The 23,534-nt window shown below is 31.9% G+C and overlaps 2 protein-coding genes across 7 annotated transcripts; both read right to left on the bottom strand.

Annotated features, from left to right (window-relative positions):
• Positions 1 to 1,537: 1,537 nt before the first annotated feature.
• On the bottom strand, positions 1,538 to 20,968 carry LOC107185536 (leukocyte elastase inhibitor-like). 6 transcript variants are annotated; one of them, XM_015573234.1, is made up of 8 exons: positions 17,847 to 17,895; positions 12,843 to 12,967; positions 12,553 to 12,735; positions 12,257 to 12,467; positions 11,823 to 12,037; positions 11,560 to 11,745; positions 11,350 to 11,485; positions 1,538 to 1,779 (listed from the first exon to the last, which is right to left on the bottom strand). In XM_015573234.1, exons 1-8 carry the CDS (start codon positions 17,854 to 17,856, stop codon positions 1,622 to 1,624), a joined length of 1,224 nt encoding a protein of 407 aa, XP_015428720.1. In that variant the 5' UTR covers positions 17,857 to 17,895; the 3' UTR covers positions 1,538 to 1,621. The 6 variants fall into 6 exon arrangements, with proteins under 6 accessions (XP_015428720.1, XP_015428719.1, XP_015428721.1 ...); XM_015573233.1 differs by lacking the exon at positions 1,538 to 1,779 and adding an exon at positions 3,886 to 4,248; XM_015573235.1 differs by lacking the exon at positions 1,538 to 1,779 and adding an exon at positions 5,003 to 5,248.
• A 1,160-nt stretch (positions 20,969 to 22,128) lies between these two features.
• On the bottom strand, positions 22,129 to 23,526 carry LOC107185498. Its single transcript, XM_015573191.1, has 3 exons — positions 23,475 to 23,526; positions 23,161 to 23,393; positions 22,129 to 22,326 (listed from the first exon to the last, which is right to left on the bottom strand). Exons 1-3 carry the CDS (start codon positions 23,524 to 23,526, stop codon positions 22,129 to 22,131), a joined length of 483 nt encoding a protein of 160 aa, XP_015428677.1.
• Positions 23,527 to 23,534: the final 8 nt, after the last annotated feature.

The raw sequence follows: 23,534 nt of genomic DNA, 5'->3' as shown, positions 1-23,534 counted from the left end.
ATTTTCTGGGTATAGTCTTGTAAGAATACGTCGGTCTCGAATGTGTTAATTGAACGGTTTATTACAAAGACGATCCTTGTTACAAAATTTGTATTATCAAGAGAAGAAACAAACTTTCTACCTTTGTTATGGATTTTGTGCATGTATTCGATTTTCTTATTTCGAATCATTGTGTTCATGTTACTAAGTTTGAAGTCCAAGAATCTCGTTAAATTAAGTTTTTAATTTTTAACTATATTGTACAAGATTTATTTTAGAAAGAGTAGTAGAAAACGTACGAGAAATTGAAGATTTGTTTGATTTCGCTACGCTGAATGAGGCTTTAACAGTACAATAAAATAAATAACAGTATTACCATAAATAGTTAGAAAGTGTTAGCTCACGTTTCAAATTTTTTCGACAAGGGTCCCTATTGTCATGAACTTCTCAATTTATAATTACTATACTTTAGAGTACTTGTTAATTAGACTTTTAAAAATTCGAGTTATAATTTGCATTTAAAAATTTATGTTAACATTAGATCTTCGTGCAATGGAGTTACATTTCTTAACGATTAACTGGTTAATTTTTTTAAAATAATCGAATTACATTTCTTTAACAAACAACAATTATATACAACGTCCATACATGTAAAAGTTTAATGGAAAAAAAAAATCACTAATATTACGTGCCTTTTAGATAGATCGTATTAGTGTTTATTATATATACATATATAGTTTATACAAGGATTATAAAAGTTTATATAGTTGACATACACAACATGATTACATTTTTAAATCTTTTTTTGTACTTTTGAATTTACGGTTCACTTACGTGTCCCGAGAATATTGATACATTCTCGGAAAATTCGGATGTTTTGTTATTTGTTGTTTTAACGATGCCATAGAAAAATGGTCGATCGATTAAGAATGACGGCACAACCGTGACCATTAATCTATTAAATATGTTCGCTGCAACAAAATTTTAATACATGAGAAATATTGTTTATTATGACTACAGTGTATTAGAAATAAAAAAAACAGTGTTAACGCGAAACAATAAAATAACAGCAGCATGAACTGTGTTACAAAATAAGTGAATAAATTTGTAGTTAAATAAATTCAGTACTATTCATTTTTTATTTTTATATACTCCCTTATGATTAACATTTATTCACATTCATCAAACACTTTATCTATGATAACTGCGGTTGTTATATCTTGTATGTACAATTTCTACAAAAAATTGGGGTGATTTTAAATCACTAACAAAGATCGTAACGATTTTTGCTATTAAAATTTCATTACTAACATTTTCCACTCATTCTTCAGGCGATACTATAGATGACTGAAAATAAATAATATACTTAAAATTTTATTTATAAGAAATGTGACATAACTGTCTTATGTACTCGTACAGAACAGCCAAAAATTTATGAGATCTCTGAAAATCCAACACACTATTTTGAGGGTTGAGGATGTTAAATGTGCAAAAAGTTAGTGCAGTTAATATTTATTCATCTTCGAGGATGTTATAACATAATTTTCAATGGAAAACACAAAAAGAAATATGTACTATTACAAGTTGCATAGTACTGACAAATATTTGATTATGTAGGTATATAATTACATATAAAAATGAATTAAACTGAAGGGTTGCTAACGCGTCCGCTGAATAAAATTGTAGCAGCGCCTTCGCCTTCTGGATTTTGAGGTCTGTGGAGAATACCGTAAAAAAATGGCCGATCGATTTGAATGGCCGGAGTAAACTGGAAAGCACTGGCATAAACAAATTGGATTGCTGAAACAAATTACACAGCACTTTTCAGTCAGTAAAGCCTTTCACTAAAAGAGATTAATAATATGATTACTTGAAGCTCCTGAAATGAATTTTTAAGTGTTAGTTGATCAAGAATTGCCTGTATAGATTTTTAAGTTAGAGGACGTTCTATCCGTATCAAGTATCAATTATTTATAAGTGAACCCAACATAGGAACAATATTACTTTACAAAAAATAACATTTATGTACTATCACTCGGGTAATTGCAGTAGTATTTTGTACATTATTTCTGTAGTGACTCTTTTTTAGTAATTTATTGATAAAAAACAATACATAATTCCGTATTCTAATAAATTAAATCGAAGGATTGACGACACGTCCGCTGAATAAAATTGTATCAGCATTTCGGAATTCCAAAGTTTTACTTTGGTAGAGAATACCATAAAAAAATGGTCGGTCAATATTCATCCTTATAATCCGTGGACCAGAGTTAAGGCTGGTTAAATTAAATACTATCGCTGAAACAAATTAAACGTAGGACTGTTCAATCGAAAAAAAAAAGACAATTTTTGTTTAACGTTAACAATTTGATTGTTTAATGACAATGACCCGATGGGAATGTTAACAATGATAAGTGCCCAATTGATGATGGTTGGTAAACACCATGTGTGAAAAAATATATTATACATGTATGTTTAGATTCCTATTCAGTACAATTCAAACTTCGATCACTTCGAATACTCGAAAACTCCCAAAAATCCGAATATTTCCAATACTTCAAATTTTTAGTAGGACGTTTTTTCATTGTATAGTATCTACCCCAGACTTCGAAGTTATGAACAACCCTTTAGAATGAATGAAATGAAATTCATTGAAGCTTATGACAGTTAATTGTGTTAAAAAGTAAATAGTCTAATATTCCTTAGCCTATACAACTATTTAAATTGTGATTTTTCTATAATTTGTTAAGTTTTGTAATGGAAATTTTATGTCCCCTAAGCATAGGGTTTCGAGTAAATTGATAACGAAAGTCGTGTAGAGTTCGTTATATTTTTAAAATTATCCCACGTTTATCTGTGGAATTCTGCATGTTTCGTAGAGTTGCTATTGCAGTGAGACCTTGGAAAATGTTCCATAATAATGTATAAATAATAAATACTAATAAAGTAATAAATTCCAAAGTAATTCTGAAACATTCAAGAAACGCGGGAAAACTGCAAAATTGAAAAAATTTCATTTTTATGGTAGCTGTCTGGTGGGAGCCTGCCGAACTATTTCCGAAACTTTCGAAGATCGCGGGAAACTGTAAAATTGAAAATAAGTGTGAACCGACTTCTTCATGGAAACATTTTAATTTTGCCTATTTTGGTCACCTTTTCATTAGTGTTTGTTTAATTGTTCGCAGTTTTTTTGTGGAATAGACAAACAACAGTTAACAGACGACTGATTCCTTCTTCAGGGTGAATTTATTAAGCATAGTAAAACAAAGAGAGAGAGTGGTATAAAAGAATGGCCAAAATAATAAATATCACTGAAAACAAAAAGCCATTAACAACATAGTTACTTAAAACTATTGAAGGAATGAACAGCCTGAAATGTTAATTGGTGTGGCATGAAATAAATACAGGTGCAAAGATATAGTTAAACCCAAAAAAGGATTAACATTGATAGCAAAAAATGAAGCAAAGTCTACTATTAGTTATTAATTCTCTGAAGTAAACCCAATATAGGAAAAATATTACTTTACAAGAAATAACATTTATGTACTATCACTCGGATAATTGCAGTAGTATTTTGTACATTATTTTTGTGGTGACTTTCTTTTTAGTAATTTATTGATAAAAACCAATACATGATTCGGTAATCTAATAAATTAAACCGAAGGATTGACGACACGTCCGCTGAATAAAATTGTATCAGCGTTTCGGAATTCCAAAGATTTACTTTTGTAGAGAATACCATACAAAAATGGTCGATCAATATTCATCCTTATAATCCGTGGACGAAAGCTGACATGGGTTAAACCAACTACTATCGCTGAAACAAATTAAACGTAGGACTGTTCAAACGAAAAAAAAGACAATTTTTGTTTAAGGTTAACAATTTGATTCTTTAATGACCTGATGAAAATGTTAACAATGATAAGTGCCCAATTGATGATTGTTGGTAAACACCATGTTTCTCCATCTCGATTCTTTTTTCAGCCCAACTTCAGCCATGCATACAACTTCCCATTTTTAGTTAATGCTTTTTTATATAATTTAAATATACCATAAACAATACATAAATAGCCATATTGTTAGTTGTAATAAGAATATTACTGTGCGCTCAGATTGAGGGATCAGTGACAAAACCACTGAAGAGTGATACGATGAAATTAGGTTTTTTCTTGTCTTCGTCTTTGATGTGTTGTATGATACTATAATAGAATGGACGGTTTACAGTGAAATCCTCAGGGAACACCAAAGACAGTTTCATCATTATGGTACCTGGAACAAATTTTATTATCATATATATATACATTTTTTATATACATATATATTTTTTTATCACAGTGTAGATACAAGGTGTACGATTACTGGTGTCAGAAACTCTAAAGGGTGATTCCACATGACAAAATAAGATAAAAATCAAGAATAACAAAATTGTGTTGGAGGCTTCGTTTTCTAGTTATTAATTGTTGAAAACACGCGACCGCAATAGTCTAAAGGTGAACGTTCCTGTAGGCGTCAGATGCACCCGCCTGACGCTTACAGGATATCCTCGCGTCAGGCGCCTTTCACCCGTGTTTTCAACAATTAATAACTCAGAAACGAAGCTTCTAACGTAATTTCGTCATTCTTGATTTTCGTCTTATTTTCGCATGTAGAATCAACCCTTAAAGTTTCTGAAACGAGTAACCGGACAACCTGTATACAGGATGTTCCAGATGTACGTTTCAATGTTTCAAGGGATGGTAGGGGAGCTCAAATGGAATGAAAACTTTCCTATTATACAGTGTCCCGATTTTCTTCCGTTATCATAATAATACCATTACCATTATTATTAAAAGAAAAAGAAATAGGAAAAATAAACAAAGTACTTGATATCGTAAGTGGTGTGCAAACAAGGCTCAGCCTAACCTAAAATATTGTTACTTTGATACCTTTACTGACATAATATATATTCTGTATTCACGAAATATTGAAATAAGTGAAAATAAATATGAAGTAGAAAAATAATAATAAAAAAACAAATGGCAATTAATCATACTGTTTTTCAGATATGTATACAGTGCATTGTTACAAAGCATTACAATAATTGGTAATAGTAAGATTACAGTCACTTCAATCGACACTGATATCAATTACAAACGAGGTTCTACTACGCTCCCACTGAATAATGGTAGAACTTTAGTGTCGTCGAAATTTTTGACAATCGCGTAGAAAAACGGGCGATCGAGGGTGAATTCTTGTGGATATTCCAACAAATCCTCCGCGATGATAATTTCTGGAACAAATTACGACCTAATGTTAATTTTCTGTCAAGACTATAAACGTGAATCTTAGTTTCACGTCAGGACATTGAGCCAATTAGAGGAATTTCAGGTTTCCATTGTCGCTTACGTGGATATCCTGTATAAAACTGTGAATCCAATAATTCAGAGTAAACTCTTTGCTCTGATAATTAAAATTTTAGTAAAAATTGAAAAATGTATTTTTTTTATTATTTTATTAGAACAAAGAAGTCAAATGGTTATACACTTCCAAAACAAAATTCCATTGTTAAAGGGTTAACACGTTAGAATACATGCACTAGAGACGTCCAAGTACAGTAAATTCTCGATAACTGCTCAGAAGGATCTCTACGTTGAATACCTCTACTTCATCCCCACTATTGGAGAGTTCCACAATGGAGGCTCGGCCCGAAATGCAGTTCATAAAGTGCAGAAACCGTGTACCTCCACGATAACTGCTCTAAAGGGGTCCTGAGTTTCGAGCGTTAATCGAAGATTTACTGTAGTTACTTTTTAACGGAGCGGGAGCAAGTTTAGCAAGAATGGGAGAACTTTTAGCAAGGATGTAACCGGTTATTCGAGAAATGTGAAATTGTTAAGAGATACATTATCGTTTCTTCAAAACGATTACGTTAAAAGTAAGGTATTGTAATCATTTTATTAAAATATGCTACATAATTTTTATACTAATAAGAAATATTGCTAAAGCTTCATCCAAAATGATTACACTAAGAATAGCATTTTTTTAAATTTGTCTATATAAATATTATGTAACAAATATTCATTATCATTCGATAAATTCCAGCTCGTATCACCCGACCAATTCGTATAATCCCTTCTGAAAAGACACATTGTACGAAACGATTATACGATCCCTGGAAGCATCTCCGGTTCTCCAATATGGCTGACAAAGTGATATGAAAAACCTCCAATATTCCGAGTCATCAACATACGTGACATTTTCCTTTCAAAAAACCTTGAACGTCTTAAATATTGTAAATTGAAAAGACAAAAAAACAAACAGAAATATTGAAAAAGCCTTCCAGCGTCCGCCATTTTGGAAAAGGAGAACCAAAGAACTGTTTCCACCAGCAGTATAACCATTCTACTCATTGTATCTCTTTAGAAAAAAAATCAGTTCGAAGTGTATATCATTGTATAACAATAATTTATTTCCACATTATAAGAAAGAATATAAAAGTAGCTTCGTAATTTCGTTCACAACCTTTGGCTAATGCAGACTAGACTTGAGGTTAATATGTTCTAGAATCTGTAGTTCAGGGCGTAGAAGACTTCGAGCTTATCTGATTTCGTTCGTGAAATTATACGGAACTCGGCTCAAGGACACAGCCGGTAAATATCGGAATAACATTTCGATCCTGGGTCGCTGAATCACTGTCCACGTTGACGATACTATAGAAAAAGGGACGGTCAATCCTCATTTTCAGTATCGGCCTGGGTAGCATGCAGCGCGATATAATTTGCATTCCTGGAACAAATTGACTTGTGCTAACTCTCACCGGTGAACTTTTGACGACCAAGTCCATCGTTTGTCAATTTTACACCGCACAATGGACGAGCATGCATCCGATGTTCGACAATGAAAAGGCGAAAATCAAAATTTTTGTAATACAATTTATGTAGTTAGTACGACCGAGGATTTGGCGATTCAACGTTTCAAAAATGAACGAAAACTGTGTAAAATCGACTTTCCTCGTACGAAGTTTTATTTTCGAGAAAGTCCAATTTGAAAATTCGTCTGGTGATTCTGCATTTGTACCGCTTATTAGCTTATGTATTTAGTAATTTGATATAATTTAAAAATTTTATGATAATTGGTTAGGTGGAACACGGATTGTACGATTATAAGTTATATGTGTACTAACTCTAGGAATACAAAACGCCAAGGAACCAGTGGCCGGGTCAATTGTGACCCATAATACATATCTCACATTTTTTGCGTCCTATAATCTTTGGTGATCCTGTTCATCGGTGGGTCCCTGGAGACCCAGCCATAGGAGTGCGATGGTTATCCTAACCTTCAAAATACTGACGTTTCTGGAAATCTCATGCGATGTCAGTATTCTGTCTGACCCATAACGTTTTTCAAATTGATTTTTTATCGTCCTTTATTTTTATTGTTTCGAATGTTAAATGGAAAATTGTACGTTAGTCTATGACTGGGTCCGAAGTGACCCATGTAATGTTTAATATAATGCAGGTAGATATAGTAACAGAGGACATATTGGTGATTCGTATCCAGAAGCACGTGCACTCGATCAATTTTCGAATTTGACTTCTTTTTTGAAAACTCTTTTTCGGAGCTTCGTATGAACAAATTTTTTCCGATTTATTTTTGTAGTATTCTCTCGCGCAATTCTACTACCAATTATGGGATACGCTGTACATTAAACAGAACGTACGAGGATTTACAAAAATTAATTTAATTAAGAAAAAGGTTAATTGAAAAATTTAAGAAATTAATTTGCATAACGGTCATTCTACGCTAAACCAATCATATTTTATAATTGAAAAATTATTTTGTGGCTGTAAAAATTAGCAAAACTTGTTGAAAAATTAATAAAAACGTTGTAAAATATAAGAAAAGGTTTATAGTTTCTGGAAACAAAGTGTTGAAAAATAATTTTATGGACTATTAGTAGAGAACAATGATGTGCTCGCGAGCCTTTTTACTATAAGGATACAGAAAAATAAATGGAATTTCCTGTTTAAAGTAGACAATTAATTTTGAATCTGAATTTTTAATAATCCAGAAGAAGATGTTCCAAATTTTTCTTTACACTCTATATATCCGAAAAAAGAAAAAACACGATATGTTTAGTGCTTACGTATATACAAATAAAAAATATACGTTCAATAGTTGAGTTATGATGCTGATAGTAAATGATATGTGGCAAATGTGAACTCTCAGTGATTAAATTTATTTAATAATACACAAATGTATTCCAAGAAGGTATAAATCTTAGTGTATTAACCAGTTCATTTTATCGTTGTAATTAGCAAGAATTTAATTATTCTTATAAAACATGATGAGAACCTAAAAATAAATATTAAATATGAACATCGATGAATTAAATTTATTTTTCTAGAAATATTCACCAAATTATCCTTTTAACGTGGTCTACATTATCTGTTTACTAATATTGTATCATGAAACACCACTTATATTAAAAAATTAATAAGGTGTTTTTATCTACTATTATCATGACTTATGGAACACTGTATAGATAGGACGGACGTTATAATATCGATGGGGTTCAGAACAATTAGAGAGACGACAGAACAATTTAACAGAATCAAAGAGAAGATTATTGCTACTGGACTAATAACAAATGGTAACCAATAATGATACCATTATTACAATTTAATCATCATATATATTCAGTATGAAGTGAATTCTTCTATAGAAAGTGAATTTGCAGTAATACTTTAATGAATAAATTAGAATTTGTATCGCAATAATAATTTTAGGAGTAGAATGGAAGAACTCTATTGTGGTATAAAACCAACCTGTTTAATTGAATACAGAAAAATATATCTTACAATATTTTAGTTACATTAAGATATAAATAACTATACTTTATATGCAATACTATGATATACAATTGAATCAAAATCAACTGATCATCCCAGGTCACTTAAGAACTTCTATTTGTGTGAAATATACAAATGATTTGTTGCTTGATTTTGTGTTTCAGGGATATACATAGCACATTCATCATTTATAATATTATATTTTAAATCAATTATCACATAAAACAAAATGACAGAAGAAAATAGTAGAGTTTCACAGTGACCCTAAGCGATCAATAGAGTTTTACCCAATTATAGTACTTTAGCTAAGATGTGAATTTGTATGATAGAAAAAAGTTTCGAACAACTGAACAACAAGCATATCATAATGATTAGTAAAAGCAAAAAGAGCGACATCAGCATAAGGCACGAGATGATACATATTAATAAGAAAGATGCGCAGTTTGGAAAAATTAAAAATTTGAAATTTGAAATAGATGCATAGTAATATTTACAGATTATAGTTTTGCAATGAAACATGAATTTTACGTTGTTACTATTAACTAATAGATAAAATTACTGTTGGTCCATTTTTTATTGCACACAGTTTATCTTACTTCAAGGATGAAAAATATTAAACTTTGTATACAGTAAGTAAAGTTATATGTATATTGTTTTAAAATTAATACAAAAAGTAACTTTCCTTTCAATAAATGTTGTGACTTATTAAAATCTTATTAAAATAATGAATGTAATATATGACATCGGATGAATTTTATCTTGCTCTATATTTATATGATGCATATCTCATTCGAACCCTCTCCAATTTAATTTTATAATAAAATATGAACGTAATTCTGTACTATAAGAGTGAATTAAAGTATTCAGTTCTAATGAATTGAATTACATGAAAATGGAATGTTATGTGAGAGTGTTTGCTTCTATTATTGTGTCCATAAATTCTTAATTACTGACACTTATATACTTATGCTAAAAAATAAATTAATTCTGCATTTTTATTCGAATTAGTCAAACCAGTCAAGTAACTTATATTACAATTGGTATAAATTGGCAAGATATTGCACACAAGGCACATTAATACCCCTAACTCGCTATCTATTTATATAGAAGTACAAGACCGAGATTCACAAAACCTTTTCACGAAAGGTATAGAAAGAAAAAGAACGACATGGTTTACATTTTGCTAATAAATAAGGTTATATTATGGTATTTAACGATCGACAGGAATGGTCGATTGATGCGGAACTCAATAGGCTTCGGCGGTGACCAAAAGCTCGAAAGAGGCCTTACACCGAGACCTGCCACAAGCAATTAACAATGAATTACTGGCCTGAGAAAAATTTTCTCACAAAACAATTAGACCTATTACGTACACGTTACGTTTTATTCCAACGTATCGTGTGTGATCACAGAAAAAGAGCGAAGAAATGAATACTGTATGTATATGTATACACTCCGCCCGTCCATAAGTATTAAGACGTTTCTCAAATGCGAAATAAATTCGTTAAGTCATTACAAAATTATTCAAGGTAGTCAGAATATATCTCTTAGGGTATGTTAATGGCTAAAAGATAATTGTTATGCTGACAGAAGATAATGAAAATAATGCAAAATGCATTTTTTGCCATCAGAACTGGTGTCCTAATACTTACGAACCGGAGTGTACCTCTGAAAACAGAAGTATCATAATCAGTACACTAACAAGTACAATCGCTCTTCTCCCATTTTCTCCTTTATAAACTCTGTTGGTTCTAAAGGTCTGGAATATGTAAAATTATTACACTAACTACGAGTATCTAATAATAATAATTGCATTATTCTGTTCATAGATCTTTTCCTTTACATACTACTGTAAGGTGAACCTAAATTAGATTAAAAATACACATTTCGATTGGTCTATTATATATAAATCTCATTGGTTTATAACATGTATATATTACTAGTTATTTAAGTGACTGATTAGTATGCTACAAGACATGACAGTTATCAAACAAAGACATGAAATGGAAAAACGGTTATGACATATTACACAATGAGCAAATCAAATATGACAAAGCATTTGCATATTATGAGTTATGTATGCATACAGACACTTTACAATTTCTCTTCCCATGTAATGGACTTGAATTTGCATGAGACAAACAGACATATACAAGTGTATGAATGTTCAGAGAAAATTTCAATTATAAAAATTACGCATAAATCAACTTCAAGGGGATATTAAGTGACTTGTTAAGTTTCTCCGAACATTCAGAAAGCAACATAGAATTATACATAAAGCGATGAATGAAATTAAGCAAAATATTATTTCAAATGTTATCGAGTGTGCAACACCAACTACTAAGATTTAAAAATGAACAGTAAATATCAATAATAAAAATTAACTTCTACTTCAGAAAGCATTTTGAATCGATCAACAATGAATATAATTTATAAATTCGGTTTATAGTATGTTACATATTTTAGATAATTACACTGTAAAACAATCTGTTGCTTAACTTCGACTAATTGTATGAAAGAAGACATTTCTTTGACTTACCGGTGGCAGCTGCAGCTTCACTGCCTTCCTCGTTCACTTCGATAAATGCTTTTTGCACAACTTTGCTAACAACTAATTGGGCGTTGGCGATTCCAGAGAAATTAGCATGTCTACTGAACATCTCGGATAAACCCATCTACAAATAACAAAAATCATGAGCATACGAAATAGCATTAGTTTCTATATAAATATAACAATGTGCCTACTTACTTTCTGTAAAGGACCGTTAAGATCCATTTTACTTTCAATCTTGAACTTCGGCAGAAATAGTTGGACTTCACAGCTGACTCCTTGACTAATGATATCGTTCATGTTTGTACTCTGCAGCTTCTGCTCCACCGCGGCCAAACCGTCAATTTCGTTTGGAAGTATGATTACCATACTCAATTCCTTTCCCTATAAAATCGATTTACAGTTTTTCTTTTCTATATCCCTCACTTCCTACTAGACATTCAGTGGACTCAAAAAATTACCTGGTATGGTATTTCAATACTTTTTGCATTCAAGTGTGGATGTTCGGCATATTTGAAATAACTTTGCTTATACATAGTAGGAACATTCTTTACTGTTGTTGCATTAATATGAAAAGGCATCTCCTTGGTGAACTCTGGATGGAATTTATCTTTCCACATACCTTTGAAATATACTGCATTAACCAGCACTAACGCTGTGTCTTGACTCAAAACTTCTATTAAAGAAAAATATAACGTGTAAATTCATACATACTGAATAAGGTTGACTTATCACTGTAAACTTTCTCAGTTTTGACATGTGAATTGAGTATGAATTAATAGAACATCTGATGAATTATTGGCTCTAAGTTAAAGTAACCCTAATATCTTGTCTCTGAATTCATCGCACTGTAAAATTCTCTTAGTTTTATATCTGATAGAACATTGTTACTGACCTGACTGTATGATTTCTTTGATACGATCATTTGTATTTTCGCTAACCCATGTATTAATAATGTTTGCAGCTTCTGTGGATTTGGCAAAGTCGACTAATTGAGTAACAGATCTAAAGTACTTTTCTGTTAAATCCTTGTAGCTTGGTTTTAGATTAACAGTGTTGGATGCAAAGACTTTATTTGCAAGAAGAAGTTTGTTCTCCTTGACATTCTAGAATAAAACGTATAAAAATAATATAAAATGATATAAATTGTTTGCATTTACATAAATTGAGATAAACTTTTCTTATAATTACATTCAGAGTGTCAATAAGTGATTGATAGCCGGTTAGACCAAGGGTTTCCAAAGCTGGTATATGAAGAACTTTTTTAAACTGGTTTTCTGTCTCTCCGCAAGAACCATAACCAGCCATAGCAAGAACAATAGCTGCACTAAGAGGAGACATTATAAGATTGCCAGGCTTCTCTTCCACTACAGCCTAAAAACAGATTTCCTTGTATAAATTTTCTTCAGTTTCACCAATTGTTAACGAAGGTACACAATTGTTTGAAATTTTTTAACTATGTAACCATTTCAATGTATTACCTGGAACAGTGAAGTAGAAAACTGATTTGTACCCTGTGAAACAGCATCGAGTGCTTCTTTATTAATAGCTGCTGGAGATGCCATTGTTATTGAAATAAGGCACACTATTAAAACACCTCCTTTTACTGAAACAGTTCATTAATAAATCTAAATTATCTTACAAAAAACTATGCACACATATGAATTTGACAAAGAGTATTTACACATTACTGTACAGTGTTTTCGGCGCGACTGTATCCCAGTCTGTACGTCACTTTACGAAATACTTTGAAAAGTACAAAACTACAGTCAAGTATTTCGCCGTTTCATTTATTATTTTAACCTTTGTGTAGGCAACCGGGTGCCCAGGTACCCATTTCTAAATTTACTTTCACATTTTTTTATGTTCTTGTTTAAAACAGCACTTGGTATATTACCCAGATAGCACATGATGCCTTAAAGACGCCTATTTTACGACTATTTTAGGTCCAAGGCGTCTTTAAGCCGTCTTCAAGGCGTCGTGTTTTATCTGGGTATAGGATGAGAAAATTAACTGTTTTAGTAAAATATAAAAGTAAAAGTATCTATGTTTATCTAATCTGTTAGAATAGGAGTATTCCGATTGCTGAATAACCGTGAATATTTTGGTTGCTCACAGAAGGGTTAAGCCGTATGGAAAGTAGGCGCTGAATTCAAAAATTTCGACGGTTATATCTTGTCTATTCATACAATATTCTCTAAAGCAATCCTACTAAACTTATGAATATGAATGACGTACACGTAGAAATACACGATATATCGATGTTTACACAAGATGCACGCACACAATTCAATTTGTATGCCCCTATAGTTTCAAAACTCAAGGCTCGAGGTTCGTTGTTCGCGGAAGGTCAAGACACCCCAAGGTCGATTACGTGAAGTGATTACGGAAAATCGAGACGGAAGATTATTTTCAACACACAAAGGCAACTATAAATAACAACAGAATTTTTTATTTTCTACAAATTCATTTTTAACGACTTTTTCGTAATTTCACTACATACTTTACGAAGTACATATTTTGCGACTAATAACGTCTTTTAAATAAATAATTCAATTCGAAGATACTTATTTTATTTAAATCATTTTTGTAATAATATTACAGAAACAAGTTCGTACGTGAGAATGAATTTTTTGATAAAAAGTATGAACTGGGTCAATCAGTGTATATAAGATAAACTATTGCATATCCTATATTTCATCTTAGGTAGATTAATTAACAAAATATGTATATAAACATCTCTATCTTAGATAATACCAAGTTAATTTGTCTGAGAAATTATTCACAGAATTACGAAGGTCTCTCCCATTAAAACTACTAGACATACATATAATATAAAAGAAAATAGTAAATATAAGAACATAATAATAAATTAATTTCTGATAACATTATCTATTGGAAAAAAATGAATTCTTAACAGAAAAGCATATAAATTTTTGCATTCCCAAACAATTAATTAAAAGATAAATAACCTTCACTCGAAGAATTTTCTTTTGTAATGTATACCATATAACGGATACTATAATCAATAAACTACAGACGTTCAATCAAATTCATATCAACTAGGATATCTCTGTTCGGCGACCAAATGTGAAAGAAAGAAATTCTACTGCTCAGGAGGTTAAATGTGATGATGGTACAAACAGGTTCTCCTTTGACGTCATTTTCAAAATGATACCATGATCGTCAGCATTCTTTTTTAAACGGCTGCATATGTGTTACTTCTATCTTCACGGTGTTGTAGCTGATATCAAGGGAAGACCTTCCGTATTTATACAAGGAACGCTCCTTTAATCTTGTTTGAGAATATCAAATAAGAAGGCAAGCATCTTATCATCGACATACTTTATGCGTACACTTTCTGTACAAATATTGAAATTCATCAATTATATGTCGTTGAACTGGTTTTAAAAGAATTTATATACAAAACCATGAGGTCAGAAATATAGGATCTACTATTTAATGCTCAAACGACGATGTATGGATTTATTCCTAGATAGAACATGACGCCTTGAAAATGCCTATTTTACAGCTATTTTAGGTCTAAGACGCCTTTAAGCCGTTTTCAAGGCGTCTCGCGACCTTATCCGGACGTCTTAAAGGCGTCTGGAAGAAGACGTTTAGAGGACGTTACAATTTCTTTAAAACACAACTTATGAATAATTCATTGTCAATTAGGTAATAATTTTAAATAGGGGCGACTTCACCGATTTCAATGACCCTGAAATGTGTTGTCAAGGTCAACATTCTGGGTATTTTTCCCCTATACATATAACCACCGTTTAGCCCTAGCTTCGAAGTATGCAAATTAACTCTGAAATACTTTTTTTTTGTTGAACTGTCTCTAAGAAATTCCAAAAAATAGGTATAATCATATTTATTATAATTATTCAAAATATTTATCAAACGCGCCATTCGAGAATAACATATTTATGAAATAAGATCTAAACTTTGTTTATCTTCATTTCCATAATTATTCATAACCTATAGTTATTAAAGAAAATATTTATCGAAAGCGCTATTCGAGAATAATACATTTATCGAATAGGACTTAAAAATTTTTTTATCTTGTTTATAACGTTGAGTAAGTATTCTTATTTTTTTTTTTAAAGTGACAAATATTGTTTGATTTCTACACAAAAAGAATATTAAATATTCATATGAAAAGATGTAAGTAGATACATATTATATACATAGTATCTTCGTTACGACCTCCGCAAACTGGCGGCGAACCGAGAGAGCCTGTCAGGGAATGCGTGTGACGCACACAGAAGAAACAAGTTCACGGCTAGGATTCGCGCGTATCTCTCCCCAAGCCTCATCGGGAAAACCCATTCAACAAGCGCCAGGGACAGAGTGTCCCACGTTGTTTTCAGCGCGGTTACAACATAAATGGTAAATATTCGCCAGATGAGTTAACTAATCTTATTAAGATAGCGCGGAAAAAACATATAAACGATGGATTTCCACTATGACAAACAGGATAATCAACGCGGAGGAAGTTTCTCGACTAAAGATTACTCATAATTGTCGAAACTGTCGTGATTATGCAGTTACCATAACGTACGAACGATTTAAATGTTTTTCGAATAAAAATGTGCACACTACTTTTTTAATAAATATTCATAACATTTTATCCATTAAATTAACTATAAATTGTTAATACACTATTGATTTTTCAGTTAGTAATTTTGTCGCATGAAAGAACCGTTACTTTATAATTATTACAAATGAAATTTGTTTCTCAATTTTGCAATGATATATGAGTTTTTAGTATTAATGAAAGTATTAGATTAGAAAATAGTAGAAATTAATAGATTTTTATTTGACTAAAACCAATTCAATAATATTATTTATAAAACAACACTGATTTATATTTTGCAAAAATTTTACCAACAAAATACTTTAAACACATTAATATTGTGAATATTACATTTGACGAATTTGTATTAAAATTCATAGTATTAAATTATACATAGTGAAACAAGTCGAAAAAAATGTATTATGAGTCAGAAATAATTCCAAATGTGATAAATTATTTCATCGAAGTTGTTATCGTTGGGTAATCAGCTTCGATGAAGATTTATCTCAAATTATACGAATAATGGCCAACATCGTTCCGCAAGTATAAAGGATCGATTCACTGCGAGGAAGCTATGACAATGACGTTAGGACGTGCTACATCCTTTTAACTTCTTTTGCGTCGCATGACGACCGTACGGGGAATAATAATAATATTCTTACATATACAGATTTGCTGTATTTTTTATACTTTTTTTAACGCTGTCTCCAAAAACTGCAATAATATATATTTTTGCACACTAAATATTTCTTCCGTTTATTAAAATTATGGCAAATACGATTTTGTTTTAAAATAATGATCAACTTTTGGCACTAAATCATTTATCCAAAATTGCAATTCCTGCAAAACCCAACTTCAACAAATTTTCTTAATCTAGATTCTTCGATCCATTAAAAATATTACGATGTAATATTTAATATAAAGAAGAATATTGATGACAAATACGAAAAAAATTTTCGAAAATATGTTGTATAGATTTGCTTCAGAGATTCAGTATAACATTTTGTCAATTACATTCGTCAATATACATATAGATTGTACTTTTAATATAATAGATAGACCCATTAATCGGTATATTTGACGCTTATTACAATATTTCTTGGAAACACCCTATCGCGTATTGATATTTTTAGCCTCGGTTTCCAATAATCATATAGTAATGAAATTTAAAGAAAAAAAAAATTAAAAATTGTTAATGGCCATTAACACTATCTCTACGGCTCCACTTCAATAAATCAATACTCCATTAGACCTATTGACATTCTGATGATTTAATACGTCCATATATGTTTCTATAGATAAGACGGGAGAAATAGCACAAAACAACGAAAACTTCTAAAAGACTATGAACATACAAATTTTATCTTGTCGAATAAACCAGTGAAACCAAAAAACTCGTATTGCAAAACTATGTGTAACAATTTGTTATTCTGTCAGTAGTCCGTTGAACTTTAAACACAGTTCCTATCCATTGGTTCTTAAAGGCAATATTTATGACCGCGACAAACTGTTCGAAAAGAACATACAATTCGCACAAAACCAAAGATGTAAATACTAAAAGATTTTCAACGTGTAAAGGGGTCCGAAATTACAATATAAATAAACGATTTTTTAACCATAACAATAATGACAGTTCTCACATAGCGACAGTGCTCGGGTCAATTTAAAACTAACCAAAAATTTCACTCAAACATTCGTAATTGAATTTCTATCGTTAATACGGCTCGTTACGACTGATATTCGGTCGTAGTTTCGACGATAATTCTATCGATGATCCCCAATGCCATTGAACTTGCAACACAGGTTAGGAGGAAAGGAACTTTTCGATTTATGGCAAGGATATCACCGATGATAACCTGCCCTTGCGGGCACGTACGGCGGGCGGTCACGCAAGTTTACTCACACGTACGCATGATTGCTCGCGTCCCCACAGCCCGTTCGACCAGTTTAATCCTCTTCGAAAGTTGAACGTAGACTGGAATCAAGAACCACCGACCGGACAGATATAAAGACGCGACAAGGAACGGACAGGAAAGTCCGTGTGGAAAGAAACACGGGCCTAACCAAAGATCGTGCGGTGACGTACGAACGACCAATCAGGAGCCGGGCACGCGACGACTAGCCCCGGCACGGATGGCCATGATGTACACGCGAATTTCAAATCGGAACGATCTACAAAAATATATTTATTACTTGACTAAAATAAAATAAACTAATAAATATTTTATAAAATAATAAAACTCGATACATTAGACGTAATCTATAACTAATAGTAAAAACTGTAGCATATTCGAATACAAAATGAAAATTACGCGCGTAATCCGCTGGACCCGAAATGCAACGTAAACAAAATGACCGATAGCGATCGTCGGTATTATCGGCATAATCTGAACGGTCTTCTTTTCCTAAATAGAACGTCCATAATTTATAGATGCATATACAGGGTGACCCACCTAACGTGAGCATATTAACACTAGAACTACCAACGATAAACGCATATTTTGCTTCGATCGGTGGATAAACGTGAAAAAAATTTGAAAATTTAGAAGTTTAGAATTTAACAAATTTCTTCACTTTCGTATCGTAATAAAAGGTGCAAAAGATCTGAGAACTTGCTTGGTAGTTCTAGTGTTAAATATCTCACTTGATTTTGATGATAGAGAAAAATGTGAGGGGAAAATATTATTTAATTGGAAGGGTCAAATACTGTGATCAATAACAAAAATTCTTAAGGTCATATTTTTCGAAATTTCCAGGTCATAGATGTTTTTATTCTAAATCTATAAAAGTATAGGAGTAGATTTAAATAATGAAATAACTACGACTGAAGGATTAGTTGCAGAAAATTTATTTTAACAAATGCTCATTATGTGATGTCTATCAACTTTGAGACAGTTTTGTACACGATAAATGATTTTTTGTATTTAATATTGAAATAATAATTGTAGATGATAATGGATTTTTCGTACTCAAGATGATATATGTGATCTTCCCCAGATAGCACATGACGCCCAATGACGCCTTGAAGACGAATTAAAGACGCCTTAGACCTGAAATAGCCGTAAAATCGGCGTCTTCAAGGCGTTATGTGCTATCTGGGTCATATGAAGGTCATACTGTTATAGATCATTGGATTGGTCGTGACCTCAACTATTACATGATTTTTTTCTATTGCATAGGGTAGGTCATAAAAAATACATTCAGATATGTACTACGATATGATCTTCAAATGACCTTGAATCCCAAAAGCGAAACATAGATGATGTTAAAAATTCGAGACAAAACCAACACCTGCAGGATATTGACCACATAATACCATTCAAATTACGTATAAAATATTTTTTGCGATTTCAGAATTAAAAACGATATTCTTGGGATCACACTTAAATGAGACACCCTGTATAAGTTACTTCAGAACACACAATTATGTGTGTAAATCATTTTTCATTATGCACATGTATGTTAGCTTCCCTGGTGTTCGAAGTGGAGATGTCGATTACTCAGAAATACAGATAAATGACGTTGATGTATTATATAATAATGCTATATCATTAAGGAAATATTGACACGTTATATATATTTTTATCATAATAACGTTTTTTCTTAGAATGTGTATATAATGTGGTTTCATGGAATTGCGATATTATTTTAAATGTATGCCAAAAGTAGGGTATTTGTGATAGTTGTTATATTTATTTTGTTCGTGATTATATTTATTTGTCGAGCAAAATGTGCTTGTACAGGCAACTACACGGGCACGTATACGTACTTGGATAAGCAAAAATAGTTTTGTTAACAAAAAAAGTAATGAAAAAAGGAATTACTGATTTTATTGTTTATAAAATTGTACTATTATTGTCTACATATATTATGTATTTTACTGATTGTATTTTTGTATAAAAATGTAATAGTTTTTGCGAATCTATTCTTAATGTGTTATTAATTAATAAATATATATTCTTGTACAATATTTATAACATTATGTTATATGAAAGTATATGTAGTCATTATTGATACATATTATGAATACATTATTAACAGCCATTGCTTTTTTTTAATAATGTTGAAAATAACATATATTATTTGTTTAATAATACATCGTATTATTTGCTGTATTTTAGTAATTGATGATTAGATGGTCTTGAAAATTCGTTTGTGACCGACAGAATTTCTATATTCCTATATTTATAATTATAGAAGGTTTGATACTGTATATATTTTGGATACATTATTTTACACTCGAAACTTTCATCGATGCTAAAATCATATTATCATGTCAACATGAGTCTTTCATATCCGATCGGTTTTTCAGTGGCTTACAGTTTTTAAAAAAATCTGGAAAAATTTACATATCTTCAAATATTCCAAATTAAAATACCAAGCCAACAACTTTTTTTAAGCGGGGTGGCCAAGGAGGAGGAGCTAAAGAATCCATACCTCTTGAATTAGCTCCGACACGAAAAACCCACATTTACATATTATCAATGAATAGGCATTTCAAGACAATCTTCAAATTTTAAAAATATAATCCGTATCAATTCACATACTTCATTGTGCACAGATAATCGTTTCGTAATAAGCTGTTACGTTCGCCGCAATATCAATCGGCGATAAAACCGCCCCAAGCAATATATCAATGAAAATAGACAACAAAAATGACCATATCATACTAATGTAAGAGTAAAAAAAATCCATTGATTTTTAATGGGAGAAATAATATTACATCTATGGGCGGTATTCATAGTCGCTGCTTATTCTTAAGTAAATGCTTTTGTCCCCAGTTATGAATGTGTAGTCCATACGTATAGATCATTCGTAACTGGAACTTAAACATTTGCTTAAGAATAAGTATAGTGACTATGAATACCGGCCTATATGATTTGCTCGCGACACGATATGCATACTTATACAAAACATGAGTCATACATTGCCGAAAATGTTGACTGAAGTCCTCGACAATAATGTAAATAGGTGTAATTTTGAATAAGCTATGTACTTACCGAATGAGAAATGATGTGCTGATAACGAATTTCCCGCGCACCACGTTATATCGCGAGAATACGTTTAGCCACCCTTTTCAAGGTGTATTTGCCTTTCCACTTATACACACCTGTCACGAGCACTCACTTCTACACGTAGGGATCTGCCCAGAATTCGATGAATCGAAACGTTCGACGAATCGATCACTTTAAGCCGCACTCGCTTGAAGCTACGTCGTGTGAAGTTGGGCTCGAATCGAAAAAATCCACAGGCGATGGATAAACAGAACCTAGTCGACAGAAATGAATCATAAGATACACAAGTTTCAATCATCGTGTCGTTTACGTTTTATCATTGTATACAAATGTAACAGAAAATGCAATTCGAAAGTATATTTGTGTTTGACTTTACAGTTACATATCGCAACAACTGAAATTGTGTTTAATGGGTTATATCGTTTCATCCTTTGGTAATTGTACAGTTTACATTAAAAATCAGAATTTCACCTTTACGTAAATGTATTAGTTAAAAAATCAGTTGCATTTAGAGTACTATATATTGGGTAATTTCTGGAAATGTACATGTAAAGAAAAAATGACTAATAGAATGAAAAATGATTAATAGTTCTGACCTCGGTTATGTCAACTATGGTCCATCTTATCGGATATACAGTTTGTCAAAAGGGTTAACTTGATGATATATTTAAATGAATACTTCACATTTTGGCTAATTGGAATATTGTTCGTAACAGTATTATTTAACAATTTACATGATCCAGAGTTTGTATAAATTAGAAAAGCATATTTTAAATATGTATATGGAATACGAGTAAACATGCAGGTGATACGAGGAAAATATGTGCAAAATTATAAGTACCTGTCCAAACGAAATCGTTGATCGTCCAAACTTGAATCGTACACCTCGGGCGCGGTTGTTCAAGAACTGATTGCTGACCAAGCTACACCTACGTTGAGGGAACTACGCGTCGATAAGATTATTTGTTCGATTCCTAACGGTTTAACGCATCGTCTAAGTTTGTTCTGGCTACGGTAAAGTGCCGTCATCCCGATCCTAAGTAATCGTTCGATTCCAAGAAAAGTATTTTACCATTAATTTTACTGGTGCAATTAATAATAAAATAACATGTACAATTTATTTAATAATTTATTTAGTAATTTTATATTTCTTTAAAAGTATTTTCATATTCATGCTTTCTCGAAGTATCTTGGATCGAGGCTTATACCGCGAAAACCTCTATTCCTGTCGCAACATCTGTCGTTGTCAGGATTTTTCTGGCAAAGATCACAACCGCATATCGGCCGACGTGGTTCTTGAGGACCATATTTGGGCGGACAAGGCGGCAGCTTCGGCTTCGTATCGCAGCAACAAGGTGCACAAGGATCCTGTAAATAATTCCCGTTTGGAATATTCTTGGGTTTACGAGAATCAGTTGGTTAATCTTCGACTACCCAGATAACACTTGACGCCTTGAAGACGCCTATTTTACGGCTATTTTAGGTCTATGGCGCCTTTAAATCGTCTTCAAGGCGTCTGGGCGCTATGTGCTATCTGGGTATGAATCATTAGATATCTACGAATTAATAATCCACTGTTTGTTTTAGTAATCTGGTGAGAACTGGAGAACTAAGAAAAATATTAGTGAAACAGTACAAACTTTTGACTTTCTCGGTAATACTGTTGAATTTATGAAAAAATAGTATTAATGAAAAATAGTTTGTATATAATATATTGGGTGTGATCTGGTATTTTTAAAATTATGCCAGCTTTTGAATAGATTATAAATAGAAAACTGTATGTAAACACCTACTGGATAAATATTCCCCTCCTCCCGCCATTATTTCGTACCTCCTGGTTTCCTGCAGTGTCTCTCAACTATTGTGTAGTAATTCGTACTTTTGTTGAGAAGCACTGAGCGTGGTGGTAAGTAAATGAGGATATATTTACCTTTCCTAAGAGAACATTGGTAATTCAAAAATTCCAATGTTTATAGAGATCGTCTAAAAACTTGTAAAGTTAAAAGAAAATACAAATTTTCAGATTATCCAAGTTCCCTCGCTTACTATATCTGCAACATTGATTGTTCGTATAAGAACAATCTTCGAGGTAGATATTTGCAATATATAAAAATATTTTTTGTCAAAATGAATATTATTATCACGAAATTATTTAGTGAATAATATCTTGATAATACAAAGAGACAAGACATTGCTATTTACCTGCATTTTAATGTAGCAACAAGATTTCACAGTTGGACACATTTTACTAGGAGGTGTGTATGGTAATTTGTCATCGTGAGAATCCTTCGATTTGTCCTCCGAAGATTGTGATTCTGATCCTTCTCCTTCTGCTAATCTTTGCCTTGCTCTATCTTCTTCTTCCAACTTTTTACGTTTCGAAGGACATGCTGACTGTTTATTTTGACTGACGTTCCAGGCATTACTTCCACTTACTAAATAAATAATAAATTATCCAAAAAATTTCGGAAAATACTTCGGTTCTCCTGTGTTACGAAAATAGGAACGATGTTTACCGTAGTCGAAAAGCTGACCCAACACAGACCGACACGAACCATCGTCGGACATAATTTTGA

Source organism: Dufourea novaeangliae, unplaced genomic scaffold (genome assembly GCF_001272555.1).
Source record: "Dufourea novaeangliae isolate 0120121106 unplaced genomic scaffold, ASM127255v1 scaffold48, whole genome shotgun sequence".
In the NCBI taxonomy this organism is placed as follows: domain Eukaryota; kingdom Metazoa; phylum Arthropoda; class Insecta; order Hymenoptera; family Halictidae; genus Dufourea; species Dufourea novaeangliae.
The sequence above is the reverse complement of the archived record's forward strand: the minus strand, read 5'-3'. Positions and strand labels throughout refer to the sequence as shown.